The sequence below is a fragment of the Neopelma chrysocephalum genome, unplaced genomic scaffold (genome assembly GCF_003984885.1).
Source record: "Neopelma chrysocephalum unplaced genomic scaffold, ASM398488v2 Primary Assembly neopelma1_96688, whole genome shotgun sequence".
NCBI lineage: Eukaryota > Metazoa > Chordata > Aves > Passeriformes > Pipridae > Neopelma > Neopelma chrysocephalum.
In genome coordinates, this window is record NW_020925333.1 from 958,210 (window position 1) to 982,960 (window position 24,751).

The 24,751-nt window shown below is 40.7% G+C and overlaps 1 protein-coding gene across 2 annotated transcripts in view; it reads right to left on the reverse strand.

Moving 5' to 3' along the window:
* Nucleotides 1-17,994: 17,994 nt before the first annotated feature.
* Nucleotides 17,995-24,751, reverse strand: part of WDR70 (WD repeat domain 70) — a 131,683-nt gene continuing 124,926 nt past the window's right edge. For both annotated transcript variants that reach the window (XM_027709133.1, XM_027709131.1), the window contains exon 18: nt 17,995-18,958. In XM_027709133.1, coding sequence (XP_027564934.1) covers nt 18,874-18,958 — 85 coding nt within the window. In that variant the 3' untranslated portion in view covers nt 17,995-18,873. The remainder of the gene's footprint in view (nt 18,959-24,751) is intronic.

Genomic DNA, 24,751 nt, shown 5'->3' on the forward strand with positions numbered 1-24,751 from the left:
AGAATCATAGAGTGGATTGGGTTGGAAAGGACCTTAAAGATGATCTCATGCCAACCCTTCTGCCATGGGCGAGGATGTCTTCCACTAGAGCAGGTTGCTCAGTGCACAACCTAACATGTCCTTGAACAGTTCCAGGAATGAGGCATCACCAGCTTCTCTGGGCAACCTGTTCCAGTGTCTCACAGCTTCACAGTTAAGAATTTCTCCCTAATACCCAAGTCTACCATCTTTCAGTTTGAAAGATTCTGCCTTTTCCTATCACTACATGTGTTTGTAGGAGGTCCATCTCCAGGTTTTTCATAAGTTTTTATGTACCCTTTAAATACTGGAAGGCTGCTCTGGGTTCTCCCTGGTGCCTTGTCTTCTTCTGGCTTTAATAACCCCAGTGCTCTCAGCCTGTCCTCACAGGAGGGGTACTCCAGCCCCCTGATCATCTTCATGTGTTCTGGGGTTTCCAGAGCTTTAACACATTTAATTGTACTCTGATCATGTTACTAATTCCTCTTTTTTTCCCACTGGCACTCACCCACAGCTTTCTCTTCTTTGACTGTCTTATGACTCCCACATTAAACTCTGGCTTCACAGATGCTGTAAACATGTCCCATAATTCTTATTTCAGGTTAAAATTATTCCCCTCTGAGATCCAGACAGGGGTCAACAGGCATTTCGTGTTAGCATACAGTATTATTTTTAACAGCAGTTTCAACCTGAGGATTAAACACTTCCTTTAAAAAACTCACAGCTTAGCGATCAATTTTGGATAACTCTGTATTTTGAAAGATAGAGAGACTCCTTTCCTACAGGACTAGGCAAGCTCTCTGGGAGTGAAAGTGACTGCACAGACAGGGCAGGATGAAGATCTCTCAGTACCCTATCTCTCGCAGTGTCCCGCAGCTGAGAAAGGAAGGAGTAGAATAAAAAAGCAAACTGGGAGTGGTATTTTCCCTGAAAACCCCACCCCAGATCCAACGATTTGCAGTTCAGAACATTCTGAGCCAGATGTTTTATCAGTGTCCAACAGTCCTTGGCAGGTCTGTCTCGCTGGGAAGGTACCCAACATCTTCCTTTGTGAATTAGAGCTCCCCTGAACTCTGGGGCAATTTAATTCTGTGCAAGCAAGCAAGAGCTTCTCTGCTGGCACTGAAACTCCATTTCATCGGTGGCCTAATCATTCCTGTGTCCCGATGAGTTGCCAGATCTCCTCCACCTTCACAGTCCACGTGGATCTGTCCAATCTGAGGAGCCCTTATATATCTCACTATCCATGTCTTTTCTCTCTCTTCCAAATGGACCACAGTCCTCTGGAGGGGAAGGTGTCCCCATTAGGATGCTGGATAGGAGCAAACCCTGGATTTCCACAGAGGACCATCAATATTTTCTTTTCTATTTTCCGTTCTGTTTTCAAGAATTCCTTTCAGGTGCTGGGTGGGGAACTCATCAGGAACATGACTGCAGAGGCAACATGCTGTGCGTGTCCTTTTGGGAATCCCCTTTATTTAACACAAAACTTTTGCCAGCTCTCAGGTCTGAACCTGACTAACTCCAATTGTGTTGGTCTATACAAGTTATCACATGGCAGCCAAAATAATATTTCTTTTTACAGAGATGTAACCACTATGTGCAGTCACCATGGAGGCAGAAGGCATTGCCCCAAGGCTGGGCCACTGTGCTGTGCCCACAGACACCTGCCTCCCAGAGCTATCCACGTGTGGAGACCCCAAGTCTCCAGGTTTGAGGCACTCACAGTGACTTAGGAACATGTCTTGTCTCACTGCACACAGGAAGTTAAAGGGATCTGATCCTCTAGGAGTGATCCAGAGGGCTGCCTTAACTCAAAAATGGTCATAGACAATGAACTGGACCTTCTTGAAAGCAGTAATTACCGGAGGAGAGGATATGGCAGTAGCTTAATGACAAGCAACAGTGACCAAGTGTCACTGTACACAAGGGGTTCAGGGAGAAGCCAAAATGTGGCACAGGCTGCCTGCCCCCAAGCTGAGATGATCAATGGAAAAGGGTTTCTGTCAGGCAAGGAAACAACTGCGTAAATGCAAAAATGTATCCAAAAGGGAAAGTTTCTGTGGCTTTCACATGGACCTGGTGCATACCACAAGGAAGAAATGAAGACGGTCCAAGGGGCTGTTTGGGAGGAGCTGAAGAAAGGATGGCAACAGATTTTTTTGGTGTTTATCTAGGACATCAAATTGTGCTTACAGCAAATGTTTTCCTGTCAGGATATCTGGTTTCATTTCAGCTACAAATGTGAACCTCATTTAAAAACCCAGAGCAAGTCAGCTATAACAAGGCATTTTTGCAAGGAGTACGGAAACCTCTCTCTCTGATTCTGACAATCGGTGAAACAAAATTTTAAATACTTAGAAAAAGTTATCCAAAACCTTGGAGTTTTTTCTGTTAGTCTATTAAGAACTTGGTAACAGCTCCAGCCAACTTCTTAGTGTCAGTAGCAGGTGACTGTTGTAGGACAACGCAGGTAAATCTCAGTAGTAGGGTGTGGTTTCTATTTGACTATCAGTGAGTGTATATTATGTCCTAGCCTGAACAAGTGAAGGACCTCTGTGTCATGCCTTCTCTTTGGGATAGCTGCTCTGGGAAGATTGTTTTAAATACCTTTAAATCTTTGTCTGTTCTTTTAGAATAGATGTGATATTGGCCACATTTTATGTAAACAAATCTTACAGATTTTTCTTACACAACATTGGTAACATGACATGACATTCCCCTACATGACATGCCTTTTTGCAGAAAGTGAAATAATGCACAGCTTAAAATTGTTTCATCTCGTCTGAAGGACAAATGAAAAGCAGGAATGTCCAGAGATGAGGCCACAACAGTGTTATTGTGTTTAGGTCATGAAAGTTGCTTAAAAATTTTGTGTATTGGTTTAACCTGTCTCATGATAAATCATAAATCTCCCCTATCTTCTTTGATAACCACAGACTCAGAAGTTTACTTTAGAATTAGATTGTGTGAAGATTTTTAAATAGTTATGATAAAGCCTTTCTTAAAAAAAGGTGATCCCACATGGTCTTAGTCATGCTTATGCACCTCTTCTAATGTTGTAACTCAGTAAATAGGACAGCCACTATATAGTTTTATGGCTGAGTCTGCTCTCTACTGCTCATTTAATTGTGTTTTATTGTCAGCTCTTCTCAAACTGTCATCCCTTATATGCTTTCTGTAACACACATCCATCCCCCTAGTCCCACTCATCATTTAGTACTATTGCATTTTCTTTAGCCTGTTGATGACATTTATAGCTGTTTTTTCCCAAGAAACAGCATATTTTTAAAACAGGGCCCCTTTTTAGTGCTTTGGCTCAATAATTTCTCACACACTAGAAACAGCCCAGCTGATGTCTTGATCTTTATATCCATTCCCATCCAAGAAACATAAGCAGCAGTGAAAACTCAGTGTACTGATTCCACCTTTCTTCAGGAGCCTCCATGGAAAAGCCCTTTCCAGCTCTGCTCAGTAACACAGATGCAGAACCTGCACGTGCTGCGGTCCTCCAGCCTCTGCCACCCTCCCTGAGCATAGACACTGTAACCATGGGCAACGAGGCCATCCCAGTGCAGAAATGCAAACATTTGTCCACATTCACCCCCAACAAACACCACCAGTGGCATGACACTGCGAACTGGTGCTATGTAAATGTGTAGTGGCTTCCATTGAACACAGGATTTACTGATGCTGCAGGACTGTGTCCATACAAAGTGTAGAACAGAACAACCTAGAACCGAATATTTTCCACTGGAAGGGACATACCATGGTCATCTAGTCCAACTGCCTAACCACTTCAAGCCTGACCAAGTTAAAGTCCTCTTAGTCATATCCAAAGAATAGCACACAAGATCAGGGGGATGCCGGTTCAGTGGTTACCAGCCTCATTTAGACCTGCAGGGATTCACGCAGACAACTGTTTAGCAAGAGGAAACAAGCAAATACTCTGCTTCTTGGACTTTTATGCATTTCCACATACAAATATTTTAAGAACAGTAAAGACTGACTGTTTTTCCTATGCTTTTTCAAACTCATCAGTTTGCTTCTCCGAGAGAAGAAGTCAGCTCAGCAAAACGGAAACCTTTTGTGATAACTCATCCGTTCAGCCAACGCTTCCTATGGCAAGCAATGAAGGGAGCTCAGCCCACCTCTCCCATGGATCTCACTTGGCATGTCAGGCTATACAACAAAGCTGAAACAAAGTGCTCTGGCATTGTAAAGAAGTATCCAACCAGGTTTTTTAAGAAATATTCAGCTACCCACTCCTGGCACTGCATTTCCAATACTGCTCTGCAAGTCTGTTGTGTCCATCCTGACAAGTCCTGTGATCAGGTAGCTGACAAGATGCTAATAAGGGCATACACATACACACTTTCTGGGACATGGTGAGACTGAAGACAAAGGCGAAAAAAGCTAGTCCCTTCTGATAACTAACAACTACAGAATCCTCCTGCTGAATATAGTGGAAGATAGCAACAACTCCTACATCATCAATTTAAGAGGAACAAAATCACTCGAAAAGATAGTCCTAAGATTGCATTAAGTCACTCAATTTTAGTCTTATAACCCATGTACTTTCTAAGTGTTCCCCAAAGGCTCTTGCTCTAGTCTGCCTATATTGCAAAAACTGCTCAGCAAAAGGGACAGATGAGAGTGCAGGGAGAAAGCAGAAAGGTGCTTGGAGCTGGGAGGCTTGGCTGCAACACCACTATTTCAATCCAGTTGAAAAAAAACTATTTTTTTGAGATCTTACAGAGAGCAAAGCATGTGTGTTTCCCAACCTCAGCAGAGGTCTGGTTGAGAGGAGCCCGTTTCAGTTGCTGGAGCTCTGCACATCAGCTTTGCAGATTTGCCAGCTCCCCCTGCAAGATGGCCTGCAACATGTGTACACATGGTATCTGGCAACAATAATTCAGTGAAAATGAAAAATGCTTCTCATTCATTGCGAACAAATGGGTACAGTGCAATCCCAGGCAAACTTTCCCAAAGCAGGCAGCTTTTTGGATTAAAAAAGAACAGAGTGAAAAAAGAGCATAGGGGCCTGGAGCACTCCGATAGGAAATGCATGGGAACGGTTACTTCAAAGAGTAGAGTAGATATCTAGAAAAAGAACAAGTTTCCAAATGCAGCTTTTGCTTTCTGGTCTGAGAAAGCCGAGCTTTTCCTGTGGTCAGCACAGGTGGTCGCACGTGCGTTGACAGGGCTGCAAATCATGGCCACCATCACTGCCCTGCTCATTGCTTATCACCAAGTTATTCCCACAACCACTTCTGGCATTCTAAAGCCCAGTGACTCTGCACGTCTGGGCATCTACTGAGAAATAAACAGGCCTTCATTTACTGCCAGGTTTCTTCCTTGCAGAGGCTTTGTCTACCAGAGCTTGTGATACCAGCACTCAAGGCCACTGGAAGAAAAAATCCATGGGAGAAACCTTAGAGGACAGTCCCAAAGCTCATCTAAACAGGGATGTTCCAAATGAAGGCATCAGAGCCATGACAGCAAGTAACTGTTGACACAGATCAGAGCCATACGGTCACACAAATTTTGAGGAAACCAGCTTGCCTCTATCTGCATCTACACTCTGGGTGCATTCCTCCCATTGTGGGGTTCCATTTCCGAAGGCTTGAGGTGGATAGGGAAGGGGTTACTCCAGCTCCAAGGGTTTCTTCAGGGTCCTGGACGCTTGGAGGGGTTAGGTGCTCACCCCTCCCCCCACCCACGCGGTCCCATGGCAGCCGGAGAGACAGCACACAGCACGTGGAGAGGAGGCGAGAGAGAGAGAGTTTATTGTAGGTAGGGGTTTATAAAGCTCTTGGGAGGGTCAAAGGGAACCATGTAAGGTAAGGGGTCTTACAAAACACCAATCAGGCAAGGAACAGCCAAATAAGGAAGGGGTTAACAAGGTCCAATGAGAAGACTTCTTGATATCTTCTCAGGACATTCCTGAGACAGAGATAAGAACTGGCCGTGGGGGTTTTTGGGAAGAAGAAAGCTTGAGCCAGCAAAAGGACCACAAAAAGCCATTTTGAAACACACTCAAACCACAGCTTCCCATACAAGGCAGATTCACTGCTACACTACACTTTTACTTAATGGTCCTCCTCAACCTTCGCTGATACAAGGCTGACAACTATTCAGAAAAAGGCCCAGCATCTAGGTGGAAAAATGTATGGCATATGTACCACTCCTAAGCATGAAAAAGCTTCAGCATTTAACACCGGTGAGCAAATAAATCATCTTTAAGAAACATATGACAGGAAATTCGGTTTGGCTTCGGACTGTATTTGGTGTGAAAGCTAAGGCACATCAGTATGTGTGGATAAAATTTAGTTCTCCCTTTACCTTCAGCATACCTGTATTTATTTTTACATGTCAACAATGTACAGCATTCATAAATTGTCTTAGCAATAGGACCTCAAGGCAAACATAACCAATTTCATAGCCAACAACCAAATGCTAACATCAATAGCTCATCTGATCTCTCCAAATCAATCATAAATCTATAGATTCATTGTAGCCCTCCTATTATCATTGGTTTAAAAGCTATGAATGGACTTTCCTGAAGATTTACAGGGAATAACAGCTGGTGGCAACATCACCTGGGACTCTAGACAGGAGAGGCCTGGTTGAGAGTTGTTTTGCTTTCCCTTGTAAAAGCTCTGTTGTGTTTACTTCACTAAAGTTTAACTTGGCTATGATTTCATGACTCTTGAATTCATGCAGCCCCTCGGCCAAGCCATAGAATAGCAACTCAATAAAGATGAGTGACATCATTAACCCAATACAGTAGCTATTCAGATGTACGCTGTGGTCTCCTTACATAATCACCTAATTTTAGCTACTGAGAGAGCCACATACAGTGCCACAGTGTATTATGAGCTCTGAATAACTGCCTAATATTCAGATGCTTTTTCCAAGGTTATTTTATTTCTCTGAGTTTTAAAATTATTTTCTTACACAGGTCTCTAGGTGCTCTTTTCCCCTAAGCAAACCCTCCCTTCAAAACCTGTTCAAGGCTTCTGCTGCTCCTGATCACTTTGACACATCATTAGCTGGTCATTGCAGTTGTAATAGTGCTCATGGCACTACTATAAGCCAGTTCCTTGGGATTTTATAATGACTGTCAACAGGAACAGACCTAGAAAACAGTAAGTTGATACAAGCCTTAATTCAAGTACCAGACACACACATGCTCAACTAAAACCACTTGGTTTGCTAAAAGTAGCTGTTTCTCGTAGTTTTACAAAATATCTATGAAAATACTTTTTAAACAAGAAATATTTTGGTCCAAGGACTTTTTTTTACTACGTTCTAAAACAGCTAGCCCTCTACCCTGCAATCGATTAAGAGCAAAAAGGTGCATATTAACGCCATTTATTGGTACAAGCTTCAGATACAAGTTAAATGTGGTAGCTTTGACATGCCAGCAGTAGTGTTGGAAATCCCACAGATGGCTGTTTGACTTTGGAAAAACAAGAGGGTAGGGCTTTCATTGCTGGAATCCCAGGCATGATGTGCACCCAGGCGCTGTGCACACCTTCCAAGTAAGTTATGTATTATGCACAGTGCACACTCAGGCTCCACATATCACATACAAACCCTTTCGTCCAACTTACCTTTCTTCACCATTTTTTTCTGACGTTTTAACACAACTATGTTCTAGCACTGAGAATTGTACCTTCATAGTCCTCCCTTTTTCTGGAGTGTTTTTCATCTAAATGACTTAACACACTAAATCTCAGAAGTTCTAATTGCTAATTGCTCAGAGGTTCCTCTGCTTGTGGGAACTTACTGAAAAGAGGTTGACAGATTTCTCTGCACTTACAGAAAAGCAAAGACACAAGACTCTCCACAGTGCTTATACCAAGACACTTTATTATGGAGTATGTAGAAGGAGATGTTGATTCACTTGTTACAATCCCCAAACCATAGTTCTGCTAATCCCCACCATCTCCGTACTGGACATTTTACTTTCCCTCTCGGCACACTCTCCTTCACTGCAGCCCAGAGCTGTTCTTCAGCCAGGAGAGCTGGCAGCTGGTCCCTGTCCCTTGTGCAGTGAACTAGCTCACCTCAGAGATATGCTTGCATTGTGCTGGTGCAGACTCACTTCTTCCACTTTGCAGCGCTACGATCTGCAGACAGAACTCTGGCCCGGCTTTCTGTCCAGTTAAAACTAGTGTCTTTGTGACAATTTCTGGAAAAACAAACATGCTAAAACCCAAGGCAACATCCTCTGTTGGCTTAAATCTTGGCAGCTCCTTGACGTTCATTTCCATTAGCAGAGGTGCTGGCTCCTGAATTCCAGTTCACTCTGTGCTACTGGCACAATATTTTTGATTGTGGAGTGAAACAAATCATGTTAATGTTGGGAGCTGAATGTTGTGCTAGAGAGGACAACTAGCCCAGCACAGACCTCCCCACCCCTCCCCCCCAACACTGACTCTATGTCTGGTGATGCCGTGGCAATTAACAATAAAAATTCTCCACGTGGCAAATATTGATTGGAAAAATACCTGGTTAAAAAAAAATAGAGTTTAATCATTGGATTAAACCAAAGCCCAACTGTGCAGAAGTACTGAGTGAAGCAAATGGCAATTCTGATCATGCCTTGGGACAGGGAAGACAGTCCAGCTGTCCCACTGGGGTCCTGTTTGTTTGTCTAGGCATTTATAAACAGCATAAGAGAAACAACAAGGTTTGATTCTGCCCAGACTGTTGGAATGCAGCCCCTGCATTCATTCTGGCAGGCAGAGGGCCCTACATTTGAGATTCTGAACGCTTTTTAACTAAAAAACCCCTGGCTCCCAAGCAGTGCAGTGTGATTCAGTAATAAACATCATCAACACTGAGACTGGGCTGTAGAGAGCCAGCAGCACTCTTGCTTCCTTCAGGAAGTGCCATGTTCTTCGGCCAAGCGCATGGAACAGCACACCAGGAGGAGCTAGTTAAGGAGCAGAGTGAAGGCAGACAACCACAACCTAGAATTAAGCAACATGTTAGTTGGGGTATATCTCCAAAGGAGCTTTTTCAACCTGAATTGCCAGGGTGATATGCCCACAGCCTGAAGGATTCAGATTGTCATGACAACCAAATGGCTGTTGACGCAGATACTCAGTGCTGCTTGTATTCAGTTACAGGCACAAACCCACAAAAGTCATATTACAACGACAAGGTGAGAATAAGTCCCTGGTTCAGAAAGGCAGCGTACAGACTTCTGTGCAGCAGAGATATGCTGGTAAAGAGCACCAAAGGGATACTGAAATAGCTGAACTATATTCCTAGATCTGTCACCAATCTGACTCTGATTAACTCTCCTCATCTTGTATTTCTGTTTCTTCAATCCTGCCATAGTAGTTGTTTTTCCCATTTAGATTCTTACAACAGATTCTCTAATCACAAGTTTGAGAAGAACCTAATAGAATAAAAGTCTGAACTTGAAAAAGCATTCTTGTAGCAAGGCAAAAAGGAAAGGTGGGAAGTGGGGACACTCTCGAGAATTCAACTAAATTACTTCCCTTCCTCCCCCTCTTCCCCCAAAGAAAAACATTTAACAACTCTTACAGAACTGTTTAAGCTCAATTGTATGCCAGAGTAGAATAGTATGCTAGGCAGCAAAATAAGTGATTAAAAGAGACAGAAAGTACCACTGTGGTACTTACATCACTTCCAGAGCTAGAGCTTCCTTCTTATTTTTGTAGTGTAAACATGAGTTAGTAAAAATTGACAAAGGAATCCTACAAACTAGCATTTTATAGACCCTGAACAAAAAAGATTATCACCTTGTGAACAGCAAAATCTATCATTGTATTTGGGAATGTGATAGTTGTCATCTTTATAGAAAGCTGCTTCTTCTGTCATCTTTCTTGCATTACAGAATGATTTTGCAATGTTTTTGGATTACATTATGGAGCCTTTGATAATTGGCACATTTGTTTTTTAATTACCATTGGCTGTGATGCATGGGTGCGCATTGTCTTCATCCCTCACCTTCATCCTACAACTGGCCTGGAGCGCCCATCTGCAAGTCCCACTACTCCTGATAAGGTTTCCTAAAAAAGCATCAGTGCAATAGTATCCCACAAGCCTTAACTTCACAGCAGAGGATAAGTAAATATGGGTGCCTCAGCACTGGGGAAAATCCCAGCAAGAAGAAAATTTTCAGCACCATGCAAGTCTAACATTCCATTCTCTATTTTATTTTTTTTCTTTTTCATTTTGTGGCTCTCTGGGCTAATCCAGTGCATTGCTCCATTCTGCAAAGGGTTAGTATCAGTGTCTTGCCTAAGCATCCCAAGACACAGCCTTAATTAGGATGAACCCCCCCAAGGCAACTGCTCATCCACACAGTAATGTGCTACCTGACATGTAGCATGTTATTTCTTGGGCATAACTCTCTGTATAGCATGTCCCTATAACTAAAAGAAAAAATATATGTACACATACCTATGTATATGAACAGTTGTCACATTAAAGACAACTTGATCTCAGTTACTTTGGCAGGTCATGTGCAAAAGAATTATAGTTTAGTCATATATTTTTTTGTCAGTGCAACACAGAACACTCCTTTCAGAATAATTTTCTAGGCAATCCTTAGCATTCAAGGATAACCTGTCTTCTGGTAGTCACTGCAGGATGAGGAACCATCCTGTGAACCAGGAGCCTGCTGCACTGGCATTGTCCAAACATCAAATTTTACAAGGATCATGGATCTGGAAATTAAGCATGGGGTGTTCAGTAACTTAAAAATGCGGGAACTGTTTTCCACCATACTACATATGGACAATTTATAATGGGTTGGTATGGTGGGTTTGTTTGGAGTTAATTTTCTTGACAGTGGCTGGTATGGGGCTGTGTTTTGGATTTGTGCTGAACACAGGGTTGATAATAATAGAAATATTTTTGTTAGTGTTGAGCAGTGCTCACAAAGAGCCAAGGCATTTTCTGCTTTTCATATTGCCACACTGGTGAGGAAGTTGGGAGTGCGTGGGAAATAGGGAGGAGACATGGCCAGGGCAGGTGACCCCAACTGACCAAAGAGATATTCCATACTGTATGATGTCATGTTCAGTATATAAAGTGGTAGGAAGAAGGAGGAAGGAGAGGACAACTGGCGTGATGGAGTTTGTCTTCCCGAGTAACCATTACATGTGATGGGGCTCCGCTCTCCTGGAAATGGCTGAGCACCTGCCTGCCCATGGGAAGCAGGGAATTAATTCCTTGTGTTGCTTTGCCTGTGTGCGCAGCTTTTGCTTTCCCTATTGAGCTGTCTTTATCTCAAGCCATGAGTTTTTTAGCTCTTATCCTTCTGATTCTTTCCCAGATCCTACTGGTGGGGGAGTGAATGAGTGAGTAGCTGAGTGGGGCTAAACCACAACAGCTGCCAAGTCCAATATTAGGCTTACTTTTTTCATTATCGTATTTCCTTCAAATCTCTATACATAGTTTACATGGCAAGGGGGTGAGGGGGCTGGAGGTGGTGGGAGGGGGCCCAAGGAGGAGGAAGAGATCAAATTCCTAAATGTTTAATAGGTTGTTTTTATAAGGGAAAAAGGGAAAAAATGTGTGTCCCTATTGAACATTCACAAGAAATTCTAAAAGAGAGGACATGAAGCACATTGTATGGATAAGAGCACAACTGGGAAAAGATCAGCAGAATTGCTTTCTGAAATGTAAAAATTTCTAAACTAGAGAGAGACTCTTCCTGCAACATCCTTTAAAACTCCAGGATTTTAAAGATGCAAATAGCTGCAATTACAAGCAGGAGAAAGAAAGCAGTTTTCTAAAGCTGATGGGAGACAAGAGTTTGCCTCAGACAGCCAAATCTGCAAGACTGCAAACACAAAGAAGCACTTTTGACTTGCAGTACACATGACATCAGACTCAGGTGCTCACAAAAGGAGATGCCTCTGCACTGTATTCACCAAGCTGATTTCAGAGGAAAGCCATCCCTATCACTTCTCTACTCCTCAGTGGCTGTGAGACAGAAGGTGCTATGCTCTCAGCCCAGGTGTCACTGAAACTGCTCAGTTGGGAGCAATCCAAAAGTTCCACATGCATTTTGTCTGTCTTGTCAGAGGAAACACAGAAACACAAACTGCCATTCACCACCTCTGGTGTAGCTGGGAGTCATCCCACCACTGAGGAAAAAATAATCTGCATTTTGAATAATCATTTTCCAGATGTGTTATTTTGCATTTGTCAGGGTGACTCCTTGTTATTTCCTGCTTCTTTTTTTTCACTGATCTCTGCAGTATTCTTCTGTATCATCTGTTAATTTCATTAACATATTGCTTAATGATCTTGAAGGGGGTAGCTCAAAGTGATGTTACATAAAACCGGACATAAATTCCCTGTTCCTGCAGCATCCCACTGCTCACCTCCCACTCATCTCTGTGCCCTCTTCTTTATCATGGCCTGTTTCCTCATCTGCAAGAGCTCACACTGTGCATGACATACCATTTTCAGGTGAAAATTCCTGAGCCACTGGGCATTAGCCCCTTAGTCTGGGATTGTTTCTGGTTTTCCTTTGACTGCTACATTGTACCTTTAAGGATTGAATTAAATTCTCTGAGTTGTTACAATAAAACAGTTGAGCACCAATTCTGTGATGCACTAGTAAGATATGGGGACATCCCTATGGACACTTCATTGCGACAAACTGCAGTGGTATTACTGTAACAAACTGGGTACTTCATATTCTCCCCCAAATTAATTTTTTTTAACTATTAACTCAGCCATAATTAATTAAAATATGTATCAAGACACTGAAATTACTCTATGAATAATCGAGGAGACCTTACTGGAAAATACCATAAAACCTTAGAGCTATTGATGATATCACTGCTTGCAAAGGCTGTTTTGAACATGCTGATCTCTCTATTTGGGATATTCCTGATGGTTGCCTCTGCTCAGTCAGATAATTTTAAATGAAGAGTCAGCTGCAAACTGTACACCAGCTTCCTCACAGAAGGGACCCCTTGTTGATGCTCCAAGTCATAGTGTTAGCAAATCTGACATTTGTTTGCTAAGACATGCATTTCATTAGAATTTTACGCAGACTCTAAGTCCTTTGCTTGCATTACCATTGCAAACTTAGGTTTTGCTGCACTAGAGGGATGCGAAGTGACAATGGGAGGGAACAATACAGAAAAAAGATAATCACCGCTGGTTTAGAATGGCTGCACTACAACTTTTGCAGTGTATGTGAGACAAAGAAGTGTGCCTATATACAATCACACTACTACAATGAAAATATGCATAACAACAGTCACAATTGTTATGCACACAGTACCCAGCAGGTGCCCCTTCTTGCCCACCTGCCACCCTTCTGAGTCCTAGAGCTGATGGTTTGAGTCTGAAGGAGAATGGGGGAGATGGGTGTTGTGACATACTGTTTGTGTTTCATGTACATGTGGATTTGATGGATGAACTATTCAGCGGATAAGGAACTGGTAGGATGCATACAGCCAGGGAGTTGTGGACAGTGCTTCCATGTCCAGGTGGAGGCTGGTGATGGTTGGGTGGTGTCCCTCAGGGCTCTGTCGTGGAACCGGTGCTCTTCAGTGTCTTCATCAATGACAGACAGTGAAATCGAGGGCACCCTCAGCAAGTTCGCATGTGACACAAAGCTGAGCGGTGTAGTTGACACAACAGGACGGGATGCCAACTTCAGGGACAAACATGAGAAGTGGGCCCATGGGAACCTCAAGAAGTTCAAGTCCAAGTGCAAGGTGCTGCACCTGGATTGGGGCAATCCCAAACATGAGTACAGACCCCACCACCACAAAGAAGCCCAGGGCACTGAAGTAGCAACAGGATCCACAGTGGTGACCACCTTCTGCTTGCACTTATCTCCGTCCTTCTCCCTCTTCCCTATACACTGTATGTTACCAACCAAAGTCAGTATTGTTGCACGGGTCTCATTTGTACCTTACTCTGGAGAGAGGACTTTAACATCGAATCGTAACAGGAGTTGAACACAACCCTGTTTGGCCAAACTGCAGAGAAAAAAGCGACTGTAATGAGACAAGTAAACATTTTCCCTGTTTACTCGGTAGTCCTAAAAAAGTAGCTTAATCTGTATAAATTGTGGGCAGAGCACTTCAAGAAATGCAGAGAAAAGCAAGTAACTGATGATACACTAGAAACCATAAAACATGAAGCAAAACTGAAAGAATAAGAGGAGACAGGAGAAAATAAGAAAATTGAAACACAATAAAAAGCTGCCACAAAGAGGAACATCATAAACTGGATTCAAAGACTGCTGGGGACAGTATAGGAAATAGTTGGCCTAAACTGTTGCAATAATGTTTTTCTTAAAGATTATGAAAATGTTCTACTGCTAAGAAGAATGAAGCATTGGAACGGATTGTTTAGGGAGACTGTACAGTGCCTATCATGGCAGCATTGAAAGATGCCAGACCTGGTTCAGGTATAGCTGTAATTTGAGTCAAGGATGGACTACAGAACTGCTCGAGGACCCATCTAGCCCCCTCTTTATCTACTGCAGGTATTCATCTGTTGCATCTACTGTTTCACAACACAAACAGACAGTCCAGAGCCCACAGGAATACTTTGAAAGAGGAAGAAAAATCAAACCACACCAGCCTGACATATAACAGCCCCGCAGGATAGCTAAGGAAAAAAAAAAAAGAAAAAAAAAAAGGGACAGAGATTTTTTGGCTATGCTTTCTCAATCACTCTTGTTTTGAGTCATCTCTCAGAGAACAAGATGAACATACTGTCTGATCATCAGCCATTAAAAAAAAAAATATCAAAAACTACTGCCAAGGCTCTCAAGTGACACATAGGTTATGGAGATTCCAACAAGCTGATCTGAGACACTGCTGCCAAAGTGGGAGACTGTCAGCATGCTCCACTACCTTTGTATGTAGGATGGGAAGCTTTGACATCCAAAGCAAATTTCAGCTGGGGGGATATGCTACAGACAAATATCTCACATTTCAGAGCTACCCAGATTGCATGAAGCAATTAGATGCTGAAGCCCCAGAGGATGAAGTGTATATTGAGTGTCTATTGTATACAAAATTGTGTTTAAATGGGATTAGCCAAAAATCCTAGCAGATTTAAAAACTGATGTAATAAGATAGGTCTGTGCTTCAATGCCAGGCAAGCATAAGGACATCTCTGCTAGCCAACTATCCAGCTCTTTATTCACGTATGTGCATGAAACAGTCCAGCAGATGAGAAGCACCAGGGATTAACAACAGGGGACAGAACCCCTCGAACTCCTAGCCTGCCCATGGTAAAAAATCAGAACAAGCCTGCTGGTTTTTAATGAGAGTAATTGTAGGACTTTCAGGAAGCTCCCATTGCTGAGAGGCAGGCTAGAAGGATATACAGGCATTTAGTATCACGAACAAATAAAAGACGGATTTTGCAATACTATTGTGACTAACAGGCCACATCAAAATTCTCATGATTCAGTATTAAAGGAAGATGTGAGCTACAATGTCTCAAGCTGGACACCCCCAAAGGCATCAGAGGTCAAAGAAACTGAAAGATAAACATCTAACCAAGAGAAGGGCACTTTGTGGTAGCAATGCCACTCATGGCAGAACACTCCTCAGGGTCCAGTAGAGATTGAACTGATAGGATAAAGGATGATGGTTTCTATTCCCATAAAACATAATTTTCTACAGCCCAACAGAGAAAAGGCAAGCACGACAAAGAACATCAAACTAGGCATGTGGTCATAAGCAAGGAACCAGTGACTGAAGGTCTCTGGACACAAATTCACAGTTCTTGCTATCAATCACAAAAACTAGAGGCAAATGCATCATCTTCAGTAAACTATAGGTTACAGGAAACAGACTAGAGAGGAACTTAAAACAATCATCAAGTAGTAGCAAACTACTTGATGGAAAAGCACCAGGACTTGCCAATCTTCTCATGTGTTGCAGAGGACTTAAAAAACAAGACAGGCCAAGGAATAAGGAGGACAGGACAAGACAAAGGACTACAGAGTCAAATTAATACCTCTGTCACAGCAGCAGCAACAAACAAGGAATGGGAAACCAGGCTGACAGGTGGCTGGGGGGCTGCAATGATCTGATGGGAAGAGCCTTGGCCCTACGGACAGGCCAGAGGTACCTCAGCGCTGGCCCACAAAAACTGTCATTAGTGCAAAGGGCTGACAACCATAAATTGCTACAAAAAAACATCTAGAAGCTGCACAGAAGAATCCAGGTTCGGAGAAAGGACCATGGAAGCCTTTCTGCACTCAATAAAACAAGTCTTCTAAGGAAGCAAGCAAACAAAATAAACCCACCTTGTGTCAGAAATGTGGAAACAAAAGCCACTTTAACACTAAATTTGGACAGATAGAGGACCGAGATCACAACTTGGCAATTACTAAAACCGTTGCAAAGTTTATAAGAAAATTAGATTTTAAAAAAATTCATACAACTATAGTTTCTCATATGCCAGTTTGCACCTGTCATACAAAGTATTTATTCATGTTAATATTTTTAACACTAGGATGTTTCCCTGGACAACTTAAAGGCTGGAGTCAGAGTTTACCGCTTGACCATACACAAGTGTGGTCAAGCAGACTGTTCATACCTTCTTTTCGATTAGATTAACTCTTACCATTGAGCTGTTGTAGATTTAAAACTGCTTTTAAAAATGTGATAATATTTGACTTGTTGGTGAACATGCCTGAAAATCCAGTGTAAGGACTATGGCAAACGAACCAAGCCAAGAGTCAAAGTATAAATGCAACCTAAGTAGTTTTAAATCTTTTCAACACATATCTGCACAGGCACCATTTTAAATTCTAGGCTGCTAGAACAGTCATTCAGGACAATTAATCACTGCAAGTGACAAGGATGAACACTCAGAGAAATTCTAACAGAACTTTTGCAGCGTTCACTTACAGAACTAATTCTTTTAAGAATTAGAAAACAAGATCCAGTTGATATGAATAACAACATAAAAGGAGAAGCTCCTCTCATGCTCAGAGAACAGCTGCAACATTTTTTCTCATCTGCCTTTCCCTGCAGCTCTGCTCCCTAAGCCACACTGCCTCAGTGAACAACTAACAAAGGAAATGTTCATATTCAGCCTAAAAATTATTTTTCAAGATTTTATAGAAATTTCTTTAAAAATACTTTATTTTGTAGTGCAATATTTGGATGAAAAATAAGACAAAAGGTATTCTTAAATGCAGCAATGCCATTTTATGTTTATTTGCTGACCGGGGCATTGCATAGGGTGATCTTCAGCAGGTCTTGTTAACAACTGCTGCTCTTTATCTGAATTTCCTTTACTCCTCCATTTACTGTCCACCTATGTATTCTACAAATTACAGCTGCAATTGTAAATTAGACATTGATACATAAGTACATATTAGAGTATTTTTAAGAGAGTCAAAGAAAACTTGTGGACTATTTAGTGAAATTTCAGTCTCATCAAAACATTACACTAGTGAAAGCAGTGGAAATATTTTATTGTGGGAATGTTATGCCAATGCTTCTCATTATACCTTTTGAAGTCAGGCTTAGTTTTCACTGAAGTATAAAAATTATAATTGAAAAAGAAAGATAAGCTTCGAAAAGGAAATCATACAATGAAATAGTGATGCAGAGCAATTCTTAAAAAAGAGATCTAAGCTCTGCTGACTATCAGGACCATGCTCTTGAGGTTAGGAGGGTGATTAAGGGCTTTGCTAAATATAGTCTTAAAATATGCCTTCAGAATCTATTCATAAGAAAGCTTGATTGCTTATGATGTCTATTACTCTCTATTCTTAGTGGAAATGCAGACTGCTTGTTGCATTGTATATTATTATAATCACAATACTTAGCATATTGTGTATTACTATAATCACAACATGAATGCCTAAAACTAACCTAGGTTCCTTTATCCTTCTCTAAAGGACATTAGTTTTAAATCCGTTCTTCTCTTTATGACAATCAGAATTGCAATTCTGTGCTAAAAAATGAGAACTTTCAGTATTTAGAAAAAACACTTTAAAATGGTTAGTATCAGTCTTCAGGGAGTGTGAGGCAGATGTACACAATTCCAGCACACAACAAAGTCAATACATATAAAGACCTGGTATTAACTACACAGACCTATTCTATCCTAAAACTCATCCATACATAGTAAACTGCACAAAATTCTGCATCAACTAGGCAATAAACATATTATTTTTATTAAATCAAAACATGCAATTGTCCATTTATATTCTACTTTTTTTAAAAAACAAAAGCTGTATTCAATACTACTGTGAGATACTACACACATTTAAAAAGAACACCAGGCAAAGAAGGATAGACACTAGAAAATATGTTTTCTAAAATTCACAGAGTGTAAACTGAATTCAAACTCATGTGAACACACAAATTAACTAACCAGGAATATTCCACAATAATTAATCTAAACTTCATTGCACCCGTAAAGAATGAAGTAATTTGTTAGCTCTTAACTGGAAAAAATAAAAAGGACTCTGAGAAACTGTATTATTTTATTGGTATACTTAAAATCATTGAACACTGTCATCACACAGCATTTGTAAGATTGGTAGTAATGAAAAAAAAATTTTGGCGATATAATGAATTCACTATTTATAAAGAAATATTTTTCACTCCAAACACAAAGCTAAGTAACTGACATAGAGGAGTTATTTGCACAATTAATTCTTTATTACAAAATTCAGATCTGAGATTAAGCCAGTGAAGTACAACAATCCCCTTTTATACTGCAGCAAGTTTTATAAATGGAAGTAATTTTTGCTTTCAAATTTTGATCCACTACCCCAAATAAACAAATGTTTCATTTTGTCTCAAATGCTCTAACATTCTTCTTTAAACCAAATTTTTTTTTTCAAATTTTACGTTTTTTCCACTCTGGCTTGTCTGTTTCATCATCTTCTGGTTCCACTTCTGCAAAAACTGTTTTGGGCTGTGTTCTAGAAAACATTAAAAAGATTAAAATAGTGGTCAGACTACAATACTTCATCAGAAACTTCATTAGACAGGCACTAGACACAAACAAGATATGTACATATATATATACACAAATATATACTTTAAAAAAGAGCATTCTAGACTCACCCATTTTTTATTTTTGACATTGACATATCAACTAACCTCCTGAGAACTGAAGAAACCTGCAGCTGACAGGCAAACAAGCATAACAAACACACATATTTTGCAAGTATTATTTCCTCATCAGCTCACAATCATTATCTGTATTCCATGAATAAAATTAAGATAGAAGCGAGAAAAAATTACATTGAATTCAATTCTAGAAACCTGGAGCCACTGGTCTCCTCATTCCATGACTTTTTAAAAAGAAACCTCCATTTTGATACACTGTAGTACGACAGCAGCCAGTAAGTGAAAACAGAACAGCTAAGCCAGGTTTCTGGCTAAGCCTATGCATGAAAAAAGCAGCTTTCTCTCCAGAGACTTTATCCACCACTACTGTAACATAAAAAAAACCTAATGATCTTCATACGACAACACAGTGTATCCTACAGTCAAGCTTGATGGTATCAATTCCTCCACTGTTTACTTGTATTTTAAATACCACTTAAACTTTATAAAAATAATTATTGATTACTTTTTAAACGAACACAGTATCAAGTAGCAATTCAATAAACTGTTTGGACATTCAGTTCCCCTGTTTTACACTTTAGTCATTGCATGGTCCCCTCTTCCAGCTTATTTCTCAGCACAATCACTGCAGAGCTGAACCTCCTGGATTACCGATGCTGGCTGTGCTCAACTTCTCGTTAAAACAGACATGACAAAGCATAAAACACAGCCAAGGTAGTCATCATCTCACTAATGTATTAATTAATGTTTTTACAGCAGTCTAAGGGTGTGAAATGCCATTATTATAACAACTGTAAAAAACCCTACAAAATGCAAAAATCTTAACAATATTGTGTCTGCCTTACATAACACAATAGGCATAATTCAATGCTGCCTCTGCCCTCGAAGAGTAATAGCAAGCAATCACCTATTAAAGACCAGGATTCTCCAATTCTTAAATATGTGGAACAAACAGATTTAAAATCACTAAAACTAGTCAAAGACAGCTCCCCTTAAATACAGGATCTTTCTATTGGCCTGCCTTCTCCTCCATCCTCCAAGCTTGACATGGAGGTAATGAGCATACTAAGATGTCCCAGAGATGGTCCAACTGCTGAACTCTCACTGGCACATGGTCCCTGGGTGCAGGCTGAAGGTTCCAGTACCCCCAAGCAGACCTTGTACTCAGATGAGGACCTACACTATGGAAGTTAGAGGAGTCATTTTACCGTCCATGGAAATCATGACTAAGATTAAAAAATATTTTCCAATTAAAATATTTCATTAGAAAATAGTTACATAAACTCTACCTAACCCATCACTGAAGAAGGATTTTTTTAAAAAATGGGAAAAAAAAAATCAACATTCAATCCAAAACAGACACCAGGGATGAAGGCCTTATTGGCTGAAATATTGAACTTTGTTAGTTACTGAAGAAGAAGAATGCATGGAATCTTCTTCTCCTTTTCTCAGAACATACTGACAGAAGTTTATTCAGCTCATTTTGACACTGTACCTTCCTTTTAACACAACAGATGAAAGGTATCTAAATAGGATCACATCACTACTGAGATGTTCATTAGTAAAGTGCAACTAATCAAGTGCAAATTATCATTTCTGACCATAAACCTGCAACTGTCATAATTTGGACAGAAATTTCCAGCTTAGAAGAATGAATAAGTTCATGAAACAAGCAGCAAAATCTGTTTTTTCCAGAATAGGAGTGGCACACAAAAAAAGTCAGAGACTTCAGTTAATCTAAATGTGATACTGAGTGCAGCAAAACTGGGGGTGGGGGGAGAAGGAAAAAAACTCCCGTAGCCTAATCTAGCACTATCCAGCTAAAGCAATAACATACAGAGGAAATCAAGCCTGCTTGCTACCTCGCTTTTTTAAAATTACCATGAAATAGCTGTAGCCTCAGCTCGGCTGAAATGTAAACTGTTCCACCTCCACAAGCTATGCAGCCATAACTGGGGCACCTAGGGTGATTTATATGCCTGATCATTTTATTACACTGTTTTTGTTATTGCCTTATCAGTAGTGATCATTTAATTTAATTTAAACACAAATTTTTCTGCTTAGTAACTGCACTAGAGGCTGCTAGCATAGTAGGAGTTTGCTGTATGATGAATATTTATACAAAAATTATCAAAACAAGTTTACTACTTAGAAATACTTTTATTTCTGAGGGCTAAACAATACATGTGGAAAGCTGTGTTCTTTTCCCCATCAAATTTCTCAATTTTATTTACTCTTGACTTAAGGGGTTGATTTCAGTTTGGTAAGGACCTGCTTGGCAGATCCCATGGGAGACTGCTATGGAGGGCAAAGGGGCCCAAGGAGAGCTGATTGATCTTTGAGGGCAGTCTCCTCAAAACAGATGGCATTTCATGTGCAGAAAGCAAAGTTTGGCAGTAGCTTTGTATGGATGCATATAGATCTGACCAAGATAATGTGTGAACCCCAAAAAGGAAGAACACAGACAAAGGAAGCAGGGGCAACCTTAGCCAAAAGGAACAGAGGCATTACATGAACATGGAGGAACAGAGCTGGGAGAGCCAAAGCTCAGCAGGAATTGAAACAGAAAAGAAATGTGAAAGGTAACACTAAGGGCTTTTACAGCTACACTGACAGTCAAAGAAACGCTAAGGAAAATGTTCTTGATGGGGCAGGTAAACCACTGACGCAGCATATGGAAAAGGTCAAGATACTAAAGGCTTTTGTTTGCTCCATTTTCCCTGAGGTCTGTCCTCACGCCCCCAAGGACCCCCACATTACCAGCAAAATCTTTGTTAGGGAGTGAGACATTACCAAGAGGATGGCAGAGAGAATGTAGCTCATTAAACATGCAAAAATCCATGCTTTCAGATGGGATGGATCCACAGGTAGCCAGGGAGCTGGCCCATGTCATTGCAAGGGCACTCTATCATCTCCCAGATGGCATGGTGACTGGGAGAGGGTCTCAAGGACTAGAAAAGGCAAACATCATCACCTTTGTGAAGGGCAAAAGGAGGATTTGGGGAACTACTTAATCTCATTTCCTAGGAAGGCTATGGAACAAATCCCCACGGGAGGCATTTCCAGGTACATGAAGGTGGAAAGGAACAGCCATCACGGATTTAGCAAGGGCATATTGCCCCTGCCAACCAGATTGCTATAAAAGGCTGCCCAGAGAGGTGTTGTGGGATCTCCTTTCTTGAGGACACTCAACCTCAGTTGGGCAAGCACCTGAACAACCTGAATCTAATTGGACTTGAGCAGCCTCATCTAAGTGAATATGCTTTAAGCAGGAGCTTGGATTAAGTGACCTCAGGCATTCCCTTCCTATCTGAATTATTCTGTGATCCTGTGTTTCCACATGACTGTCAGCGGAAACCAGTATCTCATACACTGAAAAATGCATTCCTATTGTGGGTTACAGGAACAAGCTGCAAACAAAAATGGGAAAGCAAATTAGCATGATTTATTTATACTATCTGCTTCTCTTTTATTTCAGTGGTTTTCAACATATTCAGACATGCAGACCCCTAGAAAATTTCCAGAGGCCATGTAGACCGCTTTAGAGTCACCATAATCCCTCTAGTTATGGGTTGTTTTTCTTTGTTGCTTTTCAGGGATCCAATAAAAGTATCTCATTGACATCTGAGGATCACAGACTAGCAGATAAATAATACTGCTGCAGCTAAACCAGCTGGAGATGACAACTGCATATCACAACATGTGACTCATGTCGAAGTAACTTTTGAAATTTGTGTTTATATTGCACTGAAACAAAGAAAAAAGACTTTAAAGCATGCTTGGAAACAAGAATCATGTCATAAAGGCTACTTCCAGACTGAAAAGTTAAGGTTTTCAGCATCAGGCCCTTTCTTTATTCTCTACCCCACCAACCACTCTGACTCTACTCTGAATCTCAGGGACCTGCCTCTCAAAATTACCAATTTACAAAAATATATTTAGGGTAAATATATGAACATGTGCCAACAAGGTCACTGTTACAAAACATTCTGTTCAGTTCTGATTTTTCAGCTAAAGGTGCTCAAGAAACTACACGACTAACACTTCACACACCGGTACTGCCCTTGAGAAAAACTTCAGTGAACACAGCACAGCTACCGACTGTTGCTTCAAGTCATTCCTTTTTGCCTGGGACAAGCAGCAATGACAAAGACTGCAAAATAGGGGCAAAATTCACTGAACTGAAAGGTATTTTCAAGAATTCTGGTTTACCTTGGTGAGGAGGGAAATTTCACCCTCATCTTCCCTCTGGTACATAAGAGAGCTGCATCTGGGCCTGATTAGGCACTCAGCTACAATGCTTAGTAATTCCTGCTGATCCTTCAGAGGGACATCTGAAGTCATTATAGTATATCTGTACAGCTGTGTTAAAACAAACAGCTCACAAAGAATGTAATTTTCAAACATTTACAACTGATGCCTCAAGTTCCTTTCCTGTAGTTCTTTACTTGAAATCTTCAATCTGTCCTTCCTTTCCTTTCACTCCACTGGAATGGCTCTTGCCAAGGTTTCTAACAAGCTTTTTCCTGAGAAATCTCAGGATCTTTTCTTTATCCTCATCCATTATGACTTTTCTGCTGTGTTGATCACATCTTATTTGACACTTTATTCACACTGGGCTTCTGTGACATGTCGTCTCCTGATTGAGCATGTACTTCTTATCATCCCCAGTATCCTTTTCAGCAGCATGTTTTTTTCACCCATCCTTCTACCTCTTTACGTACTTCCCCCTCCTTTCTGGCTCAAATGTCAGGAGAAATGGAAAGGTCATGCTAATGATAACAAGCTTGAAAAAATTTTGAAATGATAAATAATGCAAATGGCTATTTGGCTTCAAGAATAAATTAGGCACCTTTAACTCAAAAAAAAAAAAAAGGATGCATTTTTACATAGAAAGCATAAACTAACAGCAGAAATCCTGTATTTCTTGTAAGATTTATTGAAGTAAAAATCATAGAATCATAGAATGATTTGGGTTGGAAAGGAATATAAAGATCATCTTGTTGCAAACCCCCTGCCATGGGCAGGGGCACCTTCCACTAGACCAGGTTGCTCAGGGCCTTATCCAAGCTGAACACGTACAGAGATGGGAAACACTTCTCTGGGCAACCTGTTCCAGTGCCTCAATGCCCTATGAGAAAAGAATTTCTTCCTAACATCTAAACTAAATCTCTCCTCTTTTGGTTTAAAACCATTCCCCCTTATGCTATCACTATCTGCCCATGTAAAAAGTCACTCTCCCTCATATACAATTAAAAAAGCATTAAATCAGTTATCTCATTCAAAATAATCTAAGCACTATGGATCAGGACCAGATGAACTCTACGCCAGTCATTTTATTCCCAGTTATGAAAACTGATTAACCAAAAAATGAGTATTTCTTAATCTTCTTGGTTTAAAATTATTTAATAACTATCACTGGAGAAAATTAAGTAACTATAGTTTCCTTAGACATTTTCTGAAGAAGGAGAATGAAAAACTTTATGTGAATAACCATCCGTTAGACAACACGAGACCAAAAGCCTTGTCAAACAAAAGATATATCAAGTGGATAGTTTTATACCATGTTTAAGTGAAAATTTACTACAAGAAATGTGGAAAAACTGGTAGCAGAAGAATAAGGCAGTAAAAGAATAAACACC